We start from the raw sequence: 19,283 nt of genomic DNA, 5'->3' as shown, positions 1-19,283 counted from the left end.
AAAAAGACACGCTCTTTCCCTGCTGGAACATTTCCCTTCAAGGGTTTATTTAGTACTGTGTGCCTACATTTCTTCAACCATTGAATCACTGCATGTTTTCTGAAGTGCTTTCTAAATTAATAATGTCAGGTTCTGGAATAATGTAATTGCTACTCTGCCTTTGATGTGTTTCCATAAATGACTCTTCGCGCCGTTCCTTCATGTTCGTCCTCTGCCTTTCCTTTCTCCAGCCCTGCTGCTGTGCCTCCCTCCATGCATGCAGTGCTGGTGGGGCAGGCAGCAGAGTGTGCCTTGTCCCCACCAGGTCTGCTCTCAGCAGAGGGTGTTCATCTGCTTCTAGTCCTGTGCTCTGATCACATACTGCAGGTGAGAAGGAGAGTCCAAATACAGCGAGAGGCAGAGTGAAGACAGTGTGTGTTTCGTTCCTGCAGGGCTGCACTGATGTGTCAGTGGCCATTTCCTGCAAGAGCCCGGAGAGATTAACATGCTTATCTATCCTTAGTCTGGCAACCTTGTACTATTGGATTGGGCCTAACAAGTATGATCAGTAGTTTAACCATCTCTTTGTAAACTTATGCTTACAGTCAACCCCTTTAAATGCACTATGGAGGAGGCAGAGAGAACCAAACTATAGCTAGGGCCAGGTAGATCCTTGCAGTCTGCAGGAGTGCTGTGAGATTCCCGTCCCTCACCGTGTGAATAGTATCTCCTGCATGTGCAGCTGATCAGCTAGTTGCTTCCAGGGCTTGCTAAAAAACAGTTGAATTGTTCCTTTTGATACTGACAATGAACCAGCATTTTGTCACACTGATTATTGTAAAGACGTGGGAGAAATCTTTGGTCTTCTTTGATTTGGTCTTCTCAGCGTATTGCATAGCTGGTGTTTGATGGAAGTGAAAATATTATGTAGTGATGTTCATTAATTTACTTGCATCTTTCAGATGTTTGTAAGCAGTCACTCCTCCTGACTGATAATTTAAGCATATTAATTTACCTGTAGAAAGCACTGGGTGGCTTGTGTTGAGTGCAAGTTTCAAATGAAAGCTGAGTGTGAAAGTTGCCCAGGGAGCTGGGTAGCACATAGTGGATGGACTGTGGCTGCATCTTCAGTGTGTGAAAACAATCAGATCCCTTTAGGCCAAACAGGAGTAACTGTCAAAAAGTGATTATCAGTGAAGAAATGGAAGATAATGGCATCTAACCAGTGAAAGACAGCACCTGGCTATACCTAGCAGCATTTTCTTGTGTTTTCAGTGCTTTGCCAAAAGTAAACTCACTGACAGATTTTAGCAGTTTCTTCTCCTTTTCAATGAAGTGATCTAAAGAAGCCTATAACACTAGTGATCTTATATTCCATGTGTCTGTGTGGTTGTTTTTTCTGCAGAAAGTGTTGTAATTTGATTTAAATCTCTCTTGTGTAGGTTACAGAAATGACTTTGGAGCTGTCTCTTGAAGTGTGGTAAGTATCTCCTATCAAAACCCACAAATAAATAAATAAAAGGAAAATACACTAGCAGCAAAGACCTTTTTAAAATTGTGTTCCGTTTGTTATAATTTTCTTTTAAATGTGCCATGTGGAGTACAAAAATTGTTAGTTTTAACCTGGAAACACCAAGGACTAAAAAATCAAGGACTTGAAAAGTGAAGGTTATTTTTGAACAGCAGTTGTCTAATCAACTTAAACAGCATTACTTTTTTGAATAGTTTTTCCTTTTCCAGATGTTTGCAGGATCAAGGCTATTGTACATGGCCTTCTCATCTTGTCTTGTGTTAAGTACTTTCCTTTTCAAGGGCTCTCCCTAATGAATTCTTAGACATCAGCTTCAGCTTGTTATTTTACCATCTGTAGTGATTTTGCATCTTATGGTAGCTTTCATTGTGTGTGTGTACTCATTACAAAGCTGCCCTGAAGTGTAGCTTGGTGTAGTATTGAGGTGAAAATGGAATATCTCATTCTGGCCAGGATTTCCCATGAAGCTGAGCAGATACCTGCTTTTTTGTTTTGTTTTAATCTTCTTTCTTTCAATGTCTTTCTCCCTCTTTCTTGGCCCATCCAGGTGAAAGACAAAAATCACCCTGAGGCATAATCAGAAAAATGTCTTTTAAGTCTAGAAATGAATTTCTGAGAAGAAGGCATTTAAAGTTTTTTTTTAATGCTAGAACTATAAATAACAGCACTGAGCACTGTAACTAAAGGTATGTAATGACTCTGGAGGCTGACAGACAGCCCCCAGGGATCATTTTTGTTCATCGTTTGATGCCAGTAGAGGTGGATATGTGGGTGGTTCTTGAGACCACCCCTAAAACATCCAGAGCTCTTAATTACGAGTATTTCATATCTCACACTTTAAATTAATGTAAGATGCTTGACTGTGTCTGGCTGTTGCATTGGCAGTAGACAGTGAAGAAGTAAAGCAGAAGGATCCAGTTGAGTTCTACTCTGCTAAGCACTGACAGCCACATGGATTTTGGGTTCTGTGGGGCTCACCAGTTCATGATGCCATATACTTTCATGGGACATTGCTTGTAAACAGTACTTTTTTTCAAAAACATGGGAATTTCATTGAAGCAGTTACAAGGAAGAATCTGTATGCTTCTCCTCACTGCTACCTGGCAGAGGCAGTGCTGCAAGAGGTTGCTCCTGTGCAAGTGTCTGTCACTCACCTGCACACCGGTGTATGAGAGGGACCCTGCTGAGCTCAGTGATGCACTTTCACAAAATGGGCCTTAAGCAGGAGATGACTTCTGGGCTGGCAGTAGTGAGACTTTCTGAAGATGGTTTTCTAAAGGGAGAAAAGGTCTGTCAGGCTCTGAAAACTCGCAGTGCTGTAGTTTAGACCCATGAGGTGACACGCTGACTCAGTTCCTACCTTGTTATCTGCAATGAGAAGTGGGAGCTGAAGCTGTGGCTGTTATTCAGATAGGGGATTGGGGTCTTTACACAGCCCTGTGCGTGCTTCTGATCATATGGGGTAAAAAAACAGCTGGAGAAAGAGGCTTTGTTTTTTCTGTCTCCAGTCAGTACAATCTGTGCTAAGATCCATACAGCTTTTGATAATGAGTTGGAATGGATATGGTGTCAAAATTGCCCTCTCCTCCCCTTAAGAGTATACAGTAGCACATGTGAACCTTTTTTCGCTATGTTTTTTTTTTTTGTTTTTTTTTTTTTTGTGGATAAGTAGAGAATTCAAACTTCTAGGCTAAACATTTGTAGTTGCTTCATCACTCATGTATATTAACTTAATGTTACTTTTTAAGACTAGGTAGTGCACCACTGGAAGCTGCTTGTTTTGTGCCTTCTTTTACTCTACGATGTGAACTGTGAAGTTGCTATATGAAATACATATCCCAGCAAAACAGTGTGCCATTGTTTTGTGCTTCCTTCACTGTGTCAAATCACATTATGCAGTTGTCGCATAAGTATATGTTTATTTTATTCTGTTTTATTTTATTTTGATCTCATAGGTGGTCTTTAAAGTTCAGTTTTGAATAGAGCCTTTCGCTAATTCCTGTCTGTTTTGAAAAACAGCTCTTCAACTGACCTCCGGTTCAGCATGGCTTTATGTGATGAGGAGAAGAAATTCCGGCAGCAGCGGAAGGATAATATCATGCAGAGTATGAAGTCATTCCTAGGAGAGGAAAACAGCAAGAACTTGACCACTTCCCGTGACGTAAGTTTGGAGAATCCACATAAAAATAAATATCCCTCAGGGAGTCCTGCATTTGTGTCTCAGCTGAAGGAGTGAGATGCATTAGGCAGAACGGTCCAATGTAATGACAGATGACAAAAGCAAAACAACTATTTTCCCTTTATGCGTAGGATGAGGAGTGATTTTTCTCATACCCTAAGTGTATAGATAAAAGTTTAAGGAGACAAAATCCTGTACCAAAATGAAGTTGCACTTAAATAAAATTTGTCCATGCTATGCAAAAGGACAGGACTGCAGAAATGCTATTGTAGGGTAGAAATGACAGCTTTTGATCTGTGCTGGCACCTTAAAAAAAACAGTGTGAGTTCTAACATGGTTCTTGGTTTTAATTTTTGAAAGCAGTGTCTGGGTTAGAATTGGGCAAAGGAGGAGATGTATCAGTGTGTTTTATTTCTCTCTCTTAAGATGGCCTTGGCTGTATGGCCTTCATGTCTAAAGGACGGGGCAGAAAAAGAGTGGTTTTAATGTTAGAGTCAGTTTATAAAAGGTTTCTTTCTTTTACTGTAGCCTGTTCTGTAGGGCTGTGGAGTTTAATTCTTAGAGAGTATCTGAAGCTGCAGCTTTCATCAACTCCCTAGTGCTCTGTGCTAGTGAGCCCAGTAGAAAAGTGAGCCGGGCAGAGCTAGATAGATTGGTGATGGTTTGGGTCACATGGAAGATATAAAGTGTGCTGAACCTTACCACTCCTTACTGTGATTCTGTACAACAGTGCCTTATTTTGAGTTAATGAAGGATACATTCAGTACATGCTCAGTTATTTGTGTTGTTCTGGCTTTTCCATACTCTTCATTCTTCCCTGCTTGTTCCCTATCCTGTTTTGCTCCCAGGCTTGCAATAACAGTGAACAAAACTGGTAAATTTATCTGGCTTTAAAATATTGATTCCATTTGTGCTGTTCAGTATAAGCAGAATGTGACAGTATTTCTCAGAAACCAGAACCAACACTGAAGAATTTCCTTCTAAATTGATGTGAAGTTTTGAGTAGGAAGTGACTGTGTTATTGATGTATAGCTTTGAACATATTCTTACTTAGTAAAAGGTGCTTGTGTGATTTTACTGAGTAAGATGAAAATATGAAAGTGTGCATATTTTATTTGTAGTGATATATATTATAGACTTTGTATAGGAATTTTTTTTTTAAATAGGATTTTTTTTTAAATGTGGTGCAGTTATTTTACTGTTCACATGTATCAGGGTAGATAGCTGTGGATGATACTGGTCTGGTCTTCTATAGCAGGCATATATTTGTCAGAAAAGATGCAAAGATGTTCTGCCAAGTTCCAGGTGAAATTGGAGCAAAGCTTAGCGCCTGAAGTGTCAGTTCTATGCAGGTGGCATATATGCATAAATTAATCTAATTACTGAAAAAGCTAGGTAAGCTCTCATATTCTTTTTATCGTCATCTTCCCTTGGTATCTCTCGCTGTCTCAAAGTTCATCAGTTAAGCTGTATCTACCAAGACCAAAGAGTATTTGTAGGCTTATCAGCCCTAGGAGGACTGAGGTAATGCAGTCACCCCCTTTTTCGTTTGCCAAGTATGTATTTCTGAGCTGACATGTCGAATATTATAGCTGCTTCCAGAGATGAAAAATCTTTTTGTTCAAATTGAAATACAGTTGTGTCCTTACAGCTTGTCATTCCTCTTTTTATTGCTAGAAATGTGAGATAGCAGGAGGATTTATAGTATGTTTGAAGTCTTCACGTGGCTTCAGGAATTAAGAGACATGAGCGTTCTTAGCTGTCTGTGGTTTTTAAACAAGTCACCTACTTAGAGTTCGTGTAAGTTTCTTCATCTGTCAATGGCACTGTATGGTTTGCAAGGATGCTAGGAGACTTGAATACCTGTGAAATTGTCCACCCTGGATGGAAGATAATTGTGTACTTCCAAGTTTCTGTAGTTAATTCTGAAGCACATTCTGAAAACACAGAAGATGAGATTTCTCATACCTGTGTATTACTTATTTTTATAGTTTTCATTAAAACAATTTTCTAAACATATCAAAATCAGTTAGAGAGGGTGTATAATTCTCTGAGACTGAATTTTCAGAACAATTTTTAACAATCATCTGTGTACCCCATAGCAAGTATTTTTACACTTCAGACCTTCTTGTCCAGTTTTTGTGCACTGTGTTGTTTCCAGGGCAGTTGAACGAGAACATCTGCAGCACTCATTCCCAAAACAGGATTTAATATTTTAGCTTTTTTTTTTTTTTTCCAGGTTACTGAAAAATATGATTGAGACGGTCTTTTTCAGAGCTTGTTTTCTGAAATTATATCTTGTTTCCCAAATCTTTTTCATTTTCTTGACCCGTTAAGGAGATTAAGTAGGCAACACTTGTTGAAAGGAGGTGCCCGATTACTGAAGTAGAATTGTTTTGCACTGAGCCTGTCTATGTTTTACAGTAATACTTGATTCCTAGAAGCAGTACAAGTGTATTGATGAAACTCTTTATCAAAGTTGCAAAGTCCTGTTCAGTGGTGTTTGTTTGGATGATAAAATTTTTTTCAGAACTATCTTGGTGCCATGCAGACCAGCAATAAGAAAAAGAAACCCAAGCCAATATAGCTTTTTGCTTGTTCAGAGAAGTATGCAACCTTTTAGAAGTAGGTGTTCAAGATCAGGTTGGATGGGGCCTGGGCAGCATAATCTGGTGGGTGACTACCTTTTTCCACAATGGGGAGTTGGAGCTCAATGATCTTTAGGGACCCTTCCACCCAAGCCATTCTGTGATTCTAGGAGTAAATGTGTCAGTATGGCCAGAGATCAGAGCAAGGGGCTGTTGTTACCAAGACACTTGAATTCAGCTGATGATGTTGCCATTGACTCACTGCATGACTTCCTTGTGAGTCCCTTGCCTTTTTGGTCTAGGTTGCTGATCTGTTTGAGTAGAGTCCCTCAAAAGAGCAGAGTGCTTAGCAACAGCCCCATATGCATGGAGGTGTAGGCATGCTTTGGTCTCCTCTGTTCTTTCTCAGTGCTGAGGTGGCTTTTCCTTTTCCCTTTGTCCTCTGTATGCAGCTACTTTGACCCTGCTTCTGCCCTATTTATCCTAGAGCAAAACTTGTAGGATGGCTGTATGTGATTTCAGATTTTGCCATTTCTTACCCTTAAACCTGCTAGAAACTGAATTGCAGCTGAAATGCTGCTTTAAAAAACCTACTTACCTGGTAGTAGTAAAAAAGCTCTTTGTGTTCTTCTGCACAGCAGGAAAGGACTCATATCTTCATCACCTTGCTTATGTCTCCATGTCAGTTAGTATTAGATTGGTCAAAATAAATGGATGAAGATGTGCAGTAGATGCTTCTCTCCAATTATTTTTTGATATTTAAAGAAGTTGTTTCCTGTGGGAGGCTCGCTTCAGCTACTGCCCTCTGCTCTAGAGCTTGTCCAGTGCATTTCTGGAAATAAAGTAGTAAATTCAATTCTTCATGTTTTGCTTTGATATCGTAAGTGAAAATTGAGATTCCATACATGCACATACCTCTTTGCAAACCTCTTCTTTCCTAGTATAGGAGTCTCCTCAGAGATTCTCCTCAGAGCTCAGATTTTCCCTTCTGCTCTTGCCACTTTACTGATGAATAGATTCATTGAATAGTGGTGCTTTGAAAGTATTCTCACATACTTTTTTCCAGCCTTGCACCTGCAAACCACCCTCTTCATCCTGTTGGGATTTGTCTATGTAGGTTAATTAGGTGGTGTTTGTAAAGAGCTTTCAAAGCCTAACATACGTTATTAAATTTCTGATTAGTAATATGGCTCTTCTGTTCAAAGCTACTACTCCATTATTGAGGTGTTGGCTTAACAAAACAAGGCATGTCCTAAATCTTTACCTTTGCTTTGTCATTTTTGGGTAGATAGCTATCTGTGGATGTGCCTGATGAATGCTGAATGCCAGTAAATACCTGTGGTTTATATTACTAAAGCTTAATGCTTATGAAGAAGATGACTGAATAATCTTGTTGCATCAAGAATAAGTAGTTTTTGCAGAATGTAAGCCTCAGGAAGTGTCTCAACTTACTGGTCACTGTGCATGACCATTTCCATGGGGCTATGCAGTTTTTTTCTGCATGGGAGTTTCACTGCTTGGAATATGGAGTCTACAGAAAGAAACCAAACTCAGTAGTCATGAGGTTCCGTTTCTTATAACTCATCCCATCCATTGGCAGCTTGAGTTTCAGTGGCATTTTTGATTGATTACCAGTTTGATCAGATACAGACTTTCTACGCAGCTGTGTGAGTTTTTTACACTCAGTAACAGCCAAGAAGTTGTCTAATCACAATGAACAGTGGAAAATTCTAGATTTCTGAAAGTGGGAGCCAGGTGGGACTCTTGCTTAGTCTAAAATTCTTGATACTGGTAGCAATTGCTTGTGTTCTATTCTGTCTTCTTTCCAGATACTGTGGGAAGCTATGCAGTAGAAAGGAGTGAATGACTTTCATGTCAGGACTGGTAAAACAGGAAGGAAAGAAGTATAACATAAGACTCCTGTAGATACATTTTGAGTATGGCATCACTTATAACTGCGTCTGCCTTTGCTTGGTTTGCTATCTCTTAGTAGCTGATTAGGTAAACAGATGCCTATAAATTCTCCTTATCTCACCAGTAGCTTTTGTAAGGTTGGTGTAAATTTGAGACTGGCTTCATGCTATGTAGCAATATCTTCTCTTTTTTAAAATTATTATTATCAAATGTGGTTTTAATCTCCTAACCAAAATATTATTTCTTTGTCTTCTGGTTTTTATTAGTAACTCTTCCTGCCTTTGACTCTGTCCCTTAGATGTCATTTGGATTAGAGCTGGTCTTTGGATTGCTTCAAAAATTTCTGTGGCTTTGTGACTAAGAAGTTACCAAATAACTGCATTTAATGTCTTTCCAGTTTTGTTTATTTCCTGGCTTATACAAAATCAGACCCAACAGTCTAAAGAAATTTGGAGTATATTTTTATTAAGAAGTCTTGCTACAAGTGTAGGCTTCTTCAAATGAATTCTGATTATTAAGATTGGGCAATTAGTGTTCTAAGTAATAGGATATTGTGGGTCCAGCGGCTTACTGTTGCCAAGACCTACCTTGGTTTATTCAGGCAGTCTGACTGATATCAAATACTGATGGTATTTTTGAGTCTGTATTAGTGAAGTGAACTGAAAATCCTACGCGTTATTTCAGTTGGTAGGAAGCAAAGGAGGGTCATAACAGTAGTATTTGACTTTCACTATGCATACATATTTTACTGCTTGACCCGAGGAATCAGAAAAATCAGGCACTTTCTGTGCCAGTGAGGAACCAAAAATTAAGAATTCTGCACAGTGATAATATTGCACTCTGTCAGCAAATAATGAATAAGAATTAAGATATAACAACTATAGAGTTACTATTTGGAAGGAACCTCTAAAGGTCAGTCACCTCACAATGCCCCAGCCCAAGCAGTGGCCATCTTTGCCCCTGGTGCTTTACTGTCTGAGCAGCAGCTGCAGTACAGCACTACCAGTCCATCCCTCTAGTATTTGCAGTAGGTCCTTGCAACCAGTGAAGTCTGTAGACTTCTTTGACGTTTTGCAAAGTGTTACCCTTTGTGCTCTGTAAGGATCACAGCCAGATTAGGAGACTTCTGCTGTTTTTTTAGAGAAAGCCTCACCCACTTGATCCAATTGGTTCGCGAATCCAAATCAGACTGCCCCAGTATCTCTGATCTTGACCCAGAAGCTCCCCAAAGATAAGTCTTTGGTTTCATCCTGATGAAAATCTGTTCAGGAAGATATTCCTCACTCTATTGGTTAAGAGGATTATTTATTTTCCCAGTGGACCATTTTCATTGTCAAGGCTTCACAAAAATGATAACAAGAGTCTCCTGGTGATACCATCTGTGCGTGACAAGATCAGCCTGAGCTATTCCTCTTCCAGACTGAAAAGATCAAGTATACAGGCCACAGGCTTGGGACCTTGTGCCCCTTATTCCTTCTTAGAGATGAGTCAAAGCCCTTCTCACCTTCGTCTGTGTCAGTAATGCCACATGGGTGAGCGGTGAGGAACTGGAAGGCCAAATGAGACTCAGCGCGCTTCTCTGCGTGCTGTCCTGGATCCTGAGTCTGAATGAGCAGCAGGCCTCCCTGTGCAAGCTGGTCTGGCTGTCAGGTTGGCCTGTGTCCCAGAGAGGAGGGAGTAACCTGCTGCTTGTCACATTGTAACCTTGTTTCTTAGAGAGTAACCGGTCCAAAATCCTCCTGGACAGCATTTGCTCACCCCTCTCTGTCACTAGAGCTCTGAACCAAGGTAAAGAGCTGGATGTGGCAGGGGGTACTTCCCTCACCACATGAAGTAGCAGATTTGCTATTGCCTATTCTGGAAGCTCATGCTTTCTTCCTGCCCTTGGGTTGCCTCAGTTGTGTATCTTCCTCCTTGCTCACCTGGGAGCTAGGCCCAAGTAGCCTTCCTTTACATCCCTTCCTGCCAGGTGGTGCATTTCATTTGTGCCTCCTGGTTCCCCGTGGTCCCTTGGTACCAGGTAAATAGGAAGCTGAAAGGAAGTCTTCCCTAGCATGAGATTTTCACCTTGGCAGGGCCTCGAATCTTGTGCTGCTGGTTGATTCCTGGTTGCTCTTGCTTGTGGTCCCATGCTGCAGTCTGTAAGTACTTCTGCTGTACAGTTCTTGGTGAAGTAGAAGGGACTGAGCAAATGATATACAGAAGCTGTATATCACTCTTGGGTCCGGAAATGCTAAGGTGGACAGTTAGCCTCATGGTGCATTCATGGTACTGTTCCTATTTAAATGTCATATCTCAGAGTGCTTTATTAAAGTTATTTTCCATTCTCTTACACATGTGCCACTAAGAAACTGCAGAATACCTTCTGTTTGTCTTGTCACGCATGGATGAGAAAAAGTGTAGGTCTTGAGTCTACTGTGAGGCTCACTGCGTGGTGACTTTATTAATTGCACACAGTTACTATGTTTGGCCTGTGATTAGTGAATAGCATTAATTTACTACTTAAGTCTGTAATGGAGCTGATGTGATGAAAGACTATTCTTTTAATTTCTGCAGGTACCAGTGATAGCAGTATTGGGATCAGGAGGTGGATTTCGTGCCATGGTTGGGTTTGCTGGAGTCATGAAAGCGCTTTATGAATCAGGAGTTTTAGACTGTGCAACTTACATCGCTGGTCTTTCTGGATCCACCTGGTAAGAGATTTTTCCTTTTCTTTCGCTTTTGTCCTCAGGAAGTTTGAGAAAAAATTTTCATGAGAGTGAACTTATTTCTAAGGCACTTATTCACATCAAATCATCACTATCAGTAGGTAAGAGGCTCACAGAGCCAACTGTCTTACAGTGCAGCATGTTGGTAGAGCAGATCTGCTAGCAGAGGTGTTCCAGAATGCCTGGAAGGGTGAAAACAGCTTGGTCTCCAGGTGATCTTCCTGGGAGCTTTGCTAGCAGGAACAGATGAAAAGAGGTGCTACACATGTACACCCACATTTCTGTATCTGTGGTCAGTGCTGAATATATTACAGCTGTGTAACCGATTTTTTCATCTTGATGGGTGAACAAAAAAAATTCACACTGTTGATATAAACCCAAGTATTTTCTTTTTTGTTTTCTTTTTCTGATTAAATGAAAAAAAATTCTTCAGTTTGAAGATGAAGACTCATCCAACCCCAAGTGGACTGTATCCTTTTGGGGCACTTCTGAGCGATTTTTCAAATCGTTGAGAGGTCTTCTGCTCCATTTTTAGACTCACTACTCTCCTTCATAGTGGTTACTGGTGATGTCCAGGGTCTAATTGGGAATCATTTCTTAGCATAAGGAAATTAGAGCAGATGTATTTCAGCTTTTAGGAAGGAATACAGTTTGCCATGCTGCAGGTGATACTGATTGCAATGTATCAGAAAATATGTTTTTTGTTTTTTTTTTTAAAGAAATATGTCAACCAGATGGGAGAAAAGATCTTCCAAGATGTCTCAACTTGAGAATGCCCTCATCAGGTAGCTGTGATATCCTTCTGACTCAGTGAATGCCAGTAACAGAAGTAAATCAGATTGACAGCACTATGAAAGGCACTATCTGGGTGTTATGGGCTCAGGGTTTTGTAGGCAGCAGAATAATTTGAACCCTGGTGTTACATCTGCTTTGATCAGTCTTCTGAATAAGAGGGTTGCTATTCTCCCTGACCAGTGTGATGAACCTGCAGCCTTTTGTCTTCTTGGCTTTCATAAAAGTTATCCCAAATTGCGCTTATTACAAATGTTGAAACTATTTGTTTTCACATTTCTTAAATGAAATGATGTAACATTTTAAAAGGCTGTGTAATTTGCATCAGCTGAAGACATCTGGCAAATACAAGCCAAATTTCGTAACTGTTTGGCCTCCTTAGCACTATGTTTTCTTTATTAAGCAAAAACTGCATTTTTTATTGTCTAACTAAAACTTGGTTTTAATGTCACTTGGTCAGTTTGCAGTAGAGGATGTTGCATCTTAAGAAAATTTTGAACTTTTCAAGGAAGTATCCCAAATGTCACAATAAATGATTTTAACTTAACTGGTTCTTTCTGTATGTACCACTTCGAATACTGGAACTGAAACAGTTTAGGGTTACCTAATACAAGAAAGGTGTCCACAGACTGAATGAATTCCGTCAGAGTACCGCCTAGGAAATTAGGAGATTGGAGTTCTTGGAAAGCTGAGGTGGATGGATTTTTTCAGCTTTGAGGAGGGAGGACAAAGGTAGTGGAATGGGGAGGTCTTGCTGCTATCTTCAGCAACCTAATGAGTAAAGGAAACAGGCTCTTTGGAGATAGACAGAGAAGGGACAAGGAGTAATGGCTGTAAGTTGTGGCAAGAGAAATTTGGTTAGCTACTAGGAAAATTGTTTTGCAGTGAGAATGGTCAAGCACTGGAATGGATTGCACCATTGTTACTTGGCTGGGCTGAGTAGGATGTCTGACTCAGTGAATTCTTGCTGTGGGAGCAGAACTTGACTGAACAAAGCCCTGAGCAACTGGATCTGACTTTTAAGCTGGCTCTGCATTGAGTAGTAGCTTGGACTTGAGGCCCCTCAAGGTTCCTTCCTCCCATGTGTCTAAATCACATGATTATATGAGTGTCTGGTTTCTATAAGACTGAGGGAAAATGGCTATTTTTGTAATAGTGAAATACGCATGAGTAGGAGATATACCTGAGATAAGTTTTATCCACTGGTCTAACTCTAAGCAAGTACATGAATTTTGGTTACATGTTCTAAGAAAATGCTCTTAAAGTTGCTATTTGAAATAGATAATGATCTGTTCTATTCCCTGTTATTTTTTTTCAATTATTTTCAGCTTTGGAGTTAGGCTTGATCCCACTCCCACACTATACAGGAAATTTCTGAATCTTCTTAAATGCCAGAACAGTCTCTGAACTAAAAATAAGAATTTGTGACTCAGATTTAACTGTAAGAGGCTGGCACCCAGGAATGTGTTTCTGCTGGATATTCTGGTTGGTGTGGCAGATTACTGTTCTCTGTTAAGTGATCTGGATGTATCTTGTCCAATTTGCAGCAAAAGGGGAAGGTCTCCTTTGACTGAATGATGAGCAGTTGAATTGTGTGGCGTAGTGTGAAGGTTTGTCAGTGCATTTATAGGGAGCGATATGCAGTCCGTGTTCTGAAAAGGTGTCAGCTGGGCATGTGGTTCCTTCTCTAGAAAACCGAGGTGTGAATACAAAGGTCACCCAATGTAAACCTATAGAACATGTATCAAAATAGCAGGATTATCTGAACTGATTCAGTCAGAACCATATTTGAAAACAATGGCATTTAAACAAATTTACTCTGGCTGTCTTTGTGATGTCACCCATTCAGAACTTCCTCCCTTGCTGAATAAATAAATTGGCACTTCAGCACTCTTTGTATTCTTTTTCTTCAATGAATTCTGGTAGTTTGGAATAATGCTCGTTTCTTTCTGTGTTTTTTGAAGGGTGGAGTATCCCTTTCCTGGAGGGAGAGTCAGGCTTTCGCTTGTTTACTCAGATGCGTGCCGAACCTTGGAGCAATGCATTTACCTACTTGACTGTTTCATCTGTCTTCCTGCTTCAACCTTGTGCTGAATTCTTCATCCCGCGTTTTCCTTTCTCTGCTCGGTTGGAAGCTTGCTGCTATATTTGTTCCACCCATGGGCTGACGTGCATGATGAGCTTTAGAGACTGTACAAGGGTTTAGTGAATCAAGTTCTTCCATCTTGCATATGATGAAGTTCATCATGCCGTCATCTAAATTGCAGAATAATGACCTCAGGGCTAAGATTACACAGTGTGTGTGAAACTGCTATGCAGAATTATGTGTGAAGTATGGTATGTATACATGAGCCAGCTAATTGAATAAATAATAGTGAAAGGAGTCTCTACTACGTTTGGATGGCATATCTAGAGTCTTCAGCCGTAGTTTTTCTTGAGCCGGCCAAGCGAAAACCGCAGTTGCCTACATCTGAATCTAAACTTTGTTTTGAGTAAACAAAACCTCAGTTTCCAGAGTTACTCAATGACAAAATTACAATTTACCCAATAGGCCTTTACTAAATCCCCAGTTAAATCCCTGCACAGGTTGTAGTTATTATGTTTCATCCTATTTTGAAAACATCTACATCCTGGAAAGTATGCTAGTACACTGGTATATTTTAGGGTTTTTTGAATCTGTGTATTCTCATAGAATATCCAATCCTCCTGTTTTTCAGCCTTCCACAATTCTGTCCAGTGTCCCTTAAGCAGGTAAATGATAAACACATTAGAATTTTACATCATAAATATTATGGAATTGCTGAGTACTTGCTTGTATGTTTCCACTTATAACAAAATATGTAGCTTTCTGTACTTCGAGGAAGAAGAAAAAAAAAGATTTACAGTGAGTAAAATAATCAGCAAGTGAACAAGGCTTTGGCACTTACAGAGCCTGCTTTCTGTTGCAGGTACATGTCAACTTTATATTCACACCCGGATTTTCCAGAAAAAGGACCAAAAGAGATTAATCAAGAATTGATGAACTCGGTCAGTCACAACCCACTTCTGCTGCTCACTCCTCAGAAGGTCAAACGCTACATTGAAGCATTGTGGAATAAAAAAAGCTCAGGGCAGCCAGTCACCTTCACTGATATCTTTGGAATGCTAATAGGTGAAACACTTATTCATAACGTGAGTGCATTCTTTTTTAATGAATATTAAAGCTGTGAAACTATTGCTAGTTTGGTCTGTTGCTGTTTTATGTTTGTTTGTTTGTTTGTTTATTTTAAATGACCTTGGTAACATTTTGCAAAGCATATTTAGCAATAGATAGCTGAACAGATACTGGGTAAGAAGCTTGTAAAATGCCTTCCGTGCTCTGGGGTATGTTTTGGAATGGTTCTCATTTCATTAAGAGCTAGAAAAACATACATTCGTGTACAACGGAAATGAACTCAGCTGCTGGATAATTGCAGCATGCTCTTAGCGTGCATATCATCCATAGATGTTGCTGCTCAAGCATTTTCAACAGTTACACAATGTTGCAACATCTTTACACACATTCTGTTATGAGAGAAGCAGCAGTTACTTAACAAAATACTATTTTCGATGTAAAAGACCAGACCCATGTTTCTAATACTAATTGTTTTTCTGAGAAATGATACAATAGCAGTGTTTCATACTGTTATATTTTATTATCGACAAATCCTATTTGACTGAATCAGGCACAGACTTCAAGTTGAAATGAGTCAAGTAAACAGAATTTGAATTTGATCTTATCATAAGATTGAAATGTGTTAATAGATTCACAGACTTTTTAATGCACATCTTCATTTCATAAGTATATATGTTAGTTTTAAACACTAAAATACTGAAAAACAGGCAACACAACAAAGGAAAGTAGATGATCCTTTTCGACTGGTTAGAAGTCCCTGCATGTTAAGGAGTTAAGCAGATGCACAGATGTTTAGCTGAAATCTGAACCCGACACTGTCAGTGAGTAAAGAATATAAAGCTCTTGTTTTTTTGCAGGTAACAAGTCCTAGTCCTATTGTGCCATAACTATTTTCATTTTTTTCTTAATTGCAGTCTCTAGAATACCATCTAGGGGAGATGCAGGCCCTTAGTTAGCCTCTTAATGAATGGTCCATTTGCTTTTCCTAGCTTTTCCTGAGTTCCTAGAAATAGCACAGACTGAAACACATTACCTGATCATTAATGGCCATTCAGAATGAGAGGTTTTTCCTTTAGTGGTTTGCAGTAGCAGAGGGGAAGAACCTGCATTGACCAACAGTACTGTTTCCTTTGTGGTTATGTTATCTTGGATTCTACATAGACTGCAGTGAAAGTAAAGCCTCCTATTTATTTCCATGGAATCTACAACAGATACAAAGAACACGATAGCAGTGACAGAGCAAATTCTCAGCTACAAAACACTCTTTTTCAGCACGTCACCACTATTAGCTGTGCATTTTTCACCAGTGATGAAATGATGCCTGTGTACCACAATGGTAAAAATCTACATTGCTGTCTAGAACATGACTTGTCTTTCATGTCTCTGTCACCACCACCTCACTGTGGTCACATCCACTGTTTGGTCTCCATAAACATTCACAAGCGTCATTGAATGTCAGTGGATACCATTTTATCTGCATGGAGGAGTTCAATTCCACTCCTTTGCTTCATACATACATCCATGTCAGGCACCATTTTGTCAGACTGCCTCTCTGCTGCCATCTGTCACACAGCAACAACATGTAAAAGGAGAGTGATGAGAAGGTTCAAACTCTACTGCCATCCCACCAACATCTGTTTCTGATGTCATGGACCAACATCGTAACATAGGAGGCATTACTTTCAGAGCAGCCCACATATAACTCATGCTTGTATCATCTTTCTGTCAACTCTTTGTCCATTCCTTCCCTCCTGAGCTGTGGAGATAAAAGGCATTCAAACCAATTGCTTCCTTTTACAAGTTCTTCTGTTTTATTGGGATTATTTTGTCCACTTTTGAGAGAAACTTGTAGTGTCCAAGGTATCAGCACTCTGTCACAGGGTCTCTTTGGACATAACTTCTTTCTTTTCACACAGAGAATGGACACCACTCTGAGTGACATGAAGGAGAAAGTCAGTGAAGCACAGTGTGCTCTTCCACTCTTTACGTGTCTCCATGTCAAACCAGATGTCTCAGAGCTTATGTTTGCAGGTATGTTTTCAGTCTGTCTGTGGAATCATTTGTGAAAAGGAATGAGAAGTGCATGACTGAAAAAAGAAAAAGCCTGGTTTTTTTTTTTCCTAACCTCTGAGAATAATTGTGTCTGACTACACTTCATTTTCCTTGTGGCAAGGACTAGATAAGAACCTGGCATTTTATTAAACATTCCTTTGAGTTTGACAAAATTCACAATGTGATGAGCCAACTACAGGGAGCCCTCATTTAAAACAAGAATAGAAACCTGTGATAAAGAATGTACCAAAGCAAAACATTGTAAGAACAGTTCTGACTGTTTCGAAAGATGATGAGGAAATAGACATGTTTGTGCTCAGTGGCTGCTGGGAATCTGACAGTAGAATCTGCTAACAAGATGTTTCAAGGCTCAGAGAGAACGTCCTTATGTATATACTTGGTTGGTTGGGGCAGTATGTGGCCACAGTCTATCAGAGCAAAGCAGCTTTGAAGAAGAGATGTTGAATACTCCTATTCCTCATGGCATATCCTGGAGCTGAGCTTTTGCTTGTCTTTTAAGGTGCATCTTTTCCTGTCCCTATTACCACATAAAACAGAAAGACAAATAGAGTGTATTTTAGATCAAATGCTTTTTTTTTTTTTTGTTCCTGGAAATTAATTCTACCTCTGTTTCAGGCTTCTGTGGAATGATAAGTTCCATTCTCTATCTCTTGAAGAAAAAAAAAATAAAGATTTCCTACCAATTTAAAAGAGTATCACTTATCCATGTAGTAGCTCAGTAGATTACAGAAGTCAAGGTAAAAAGCTGGTGGTTCTCCTTCAGCAGAATGCCACTCAATATTGGAATTCCAAAAAGGTAGAGGGAAACATTTTCAGTCAGGCCGGGTTATTCCAACAGATGTACTCCTTTTTGTTTCTTGCACGGTGTATGGTACTGTTGGTAACTTTAAAGAGGCTTTTGTTTTATTCGTAGCTTCTAGTCCCATCTAGTAACCTGATTTGAGAGAGGCTGTTCTGGGACTAGCTGCTGTACAAGCAAAGGGATGTCTGTGCCTAGATAGTTATATGACTGAGAAAGGAAGCACTGAGTGGCTCAGCAGAGGTTTAGAAGTCCCATTATATCCAGATTTCCCAAAAAGCATTTGGAAGAGTCACTATCAAAGATTTGTTCATAATAAAAAATGAGGCTGTAAGTTTACAGTTTTCATAGGAGAATTTCTGCATTCCTCCTCAAAAACCTGAAAGCTCATTGGTTTAACATACAAGTGTTTTGTTTTCTGACGACTTTCTGTTTTATGCAGAATTTTGTTTTGGTTCCTTCTTTACTGTTTCTAAAAATAAAATGATCTTTCATTAAGAGCAGCCTTCTCAAAGCAAGTCCAGAAGCAGCTGAAGGCTGGTAGATTTCACCAGCCTTCCTAATTAGGTTAGAAAAAATACCACCTCTGTCAATGGATCTTGTTTTTCCTTTTTGAGACTATCATTTTTGTCATCATAGAGGATGATCTTGATTGTTTCTATTCTAAGATTCCTTTCTCCTTTTAGAACTGAGCAGGCTTTGAACTAAAATATTTACGCTTTCTTGGATTATAGACATAAGTAAGATCTTTCATGTGGTTTCAGAGTTGAGATGCATTAGTTACATCAGGTAGTGTTCCTTTGAGGAGTGATGGTACAAGATTTCCTGCAGCTGCTAATTGCTCTCATGCCCCAGGGTCTGCATGCTTTCCCAGTACTCCTGACCCGGTGTTGGCTATACCCAAAACTGCAGTAATTGCTGTAACTGAACATAGTTACGGTGGTCTAGTTGAAGACAGCTTCTTAAATTACTTATTATTACTATTTTTTTTATTAAGATATCTTCCTAAATGATAAAAAGATACTGATATCCAATGGTAAAGAGAGGAGTGGAGAGACTTCTGACACTGATTTGAATGGCTGCTGTCTCAGGGAGCTTCAGGAATGTCAGGAGAAGCTAAGGCAGAAGTCCTTAAGTCCATATTAAGACAAATGCATTACTTCTGTGAACAGGATTTGTTTTCAGAAATCATCATCATTAGTGCAAATAGAAAAATAAAACTGAACAATCACAGATTAAAGTTAATTCTAATTCTAAAGCGTTTCACTATCAGCATGATTCTAAAATATGTACATGCCAAAGCCCGTTGGTGACACAAAAGGCAAATAGCTTTCAGTTCCTAGACTGGATCTTTAAAGGAATTTCCTTCTGTTCTAATAACTGAAAATTTATTTGTGGGTGGTTTATTTGAAAAGTAGGATGTTGTATTTGACTCATGTAGTTAAGCATTGCCCCATAAAATGAAACTCATAGCAGTCATGATTAAATCTTTCCATTCTGGGGTAACTTTCCTCTTACTGTTTCAACAGAAACGCTGAATACCTGGATGAGTGGATAGCATCCTGT

General features: G+C 39.5%; 1 protein-coding gene across 23 annotated transcripts in view; it reads left to right on the top strand.

Moving 5' to 3' along the window:
* The window catches only part of PLA2G4A (phospholipase A2 group IVA), a 108,603-nt gene that overhangs the window by 68,346 nt on the left and 20,974 nt on the right, over positions 1-19,283 (top strand). For all 23 annotated transcript variants that reach the window (XM_046944308.1, XM_046944307.1, XM_040704513.2 and 20 more), the window contains 5 exons: positions 1,422-1,459; positions 3,530-3,671; positions 10,748-10,884; positions 14,640-14,862; positions 16,762-16,876. In XM_046944308.1, the coding sequence (XP_046800264.1) occupies positions 1,422-1,459; positions 3,530-3,671; positions 10,748-10,884; positions 14,640-14,862; positions 16,762-16,876 (655 nt within the window). The remainder of the gene's footprint in view (positions 1-1,421; positions 1,460-3,529; positions 3,672-10,747; positions 10,885-14,639; positions 14,863-16,761; positions 16,877-19,283) is intronic.

The sequence above is a fragment of the Gallus gallus genome, chromosome 8, assembly GCF_016699485.2.
Source record: "Gallus gallus isolate bGalGal1 chromosome 8, bGalGal1.mat.broiler.GRCg7b, whole genome shotgun sequence".
Taxonomy (NCBI): Eukaryota; Metazoa; Chordata; class Aves; order Galliformes; family Phasianidae; genus Gallus; species Gallus gallus.
The sequence above is the reverse complement of the archived record's forward strand: the minus strand, read 5'-3'. Positions and strand labels throughout refer to the sequence as shown.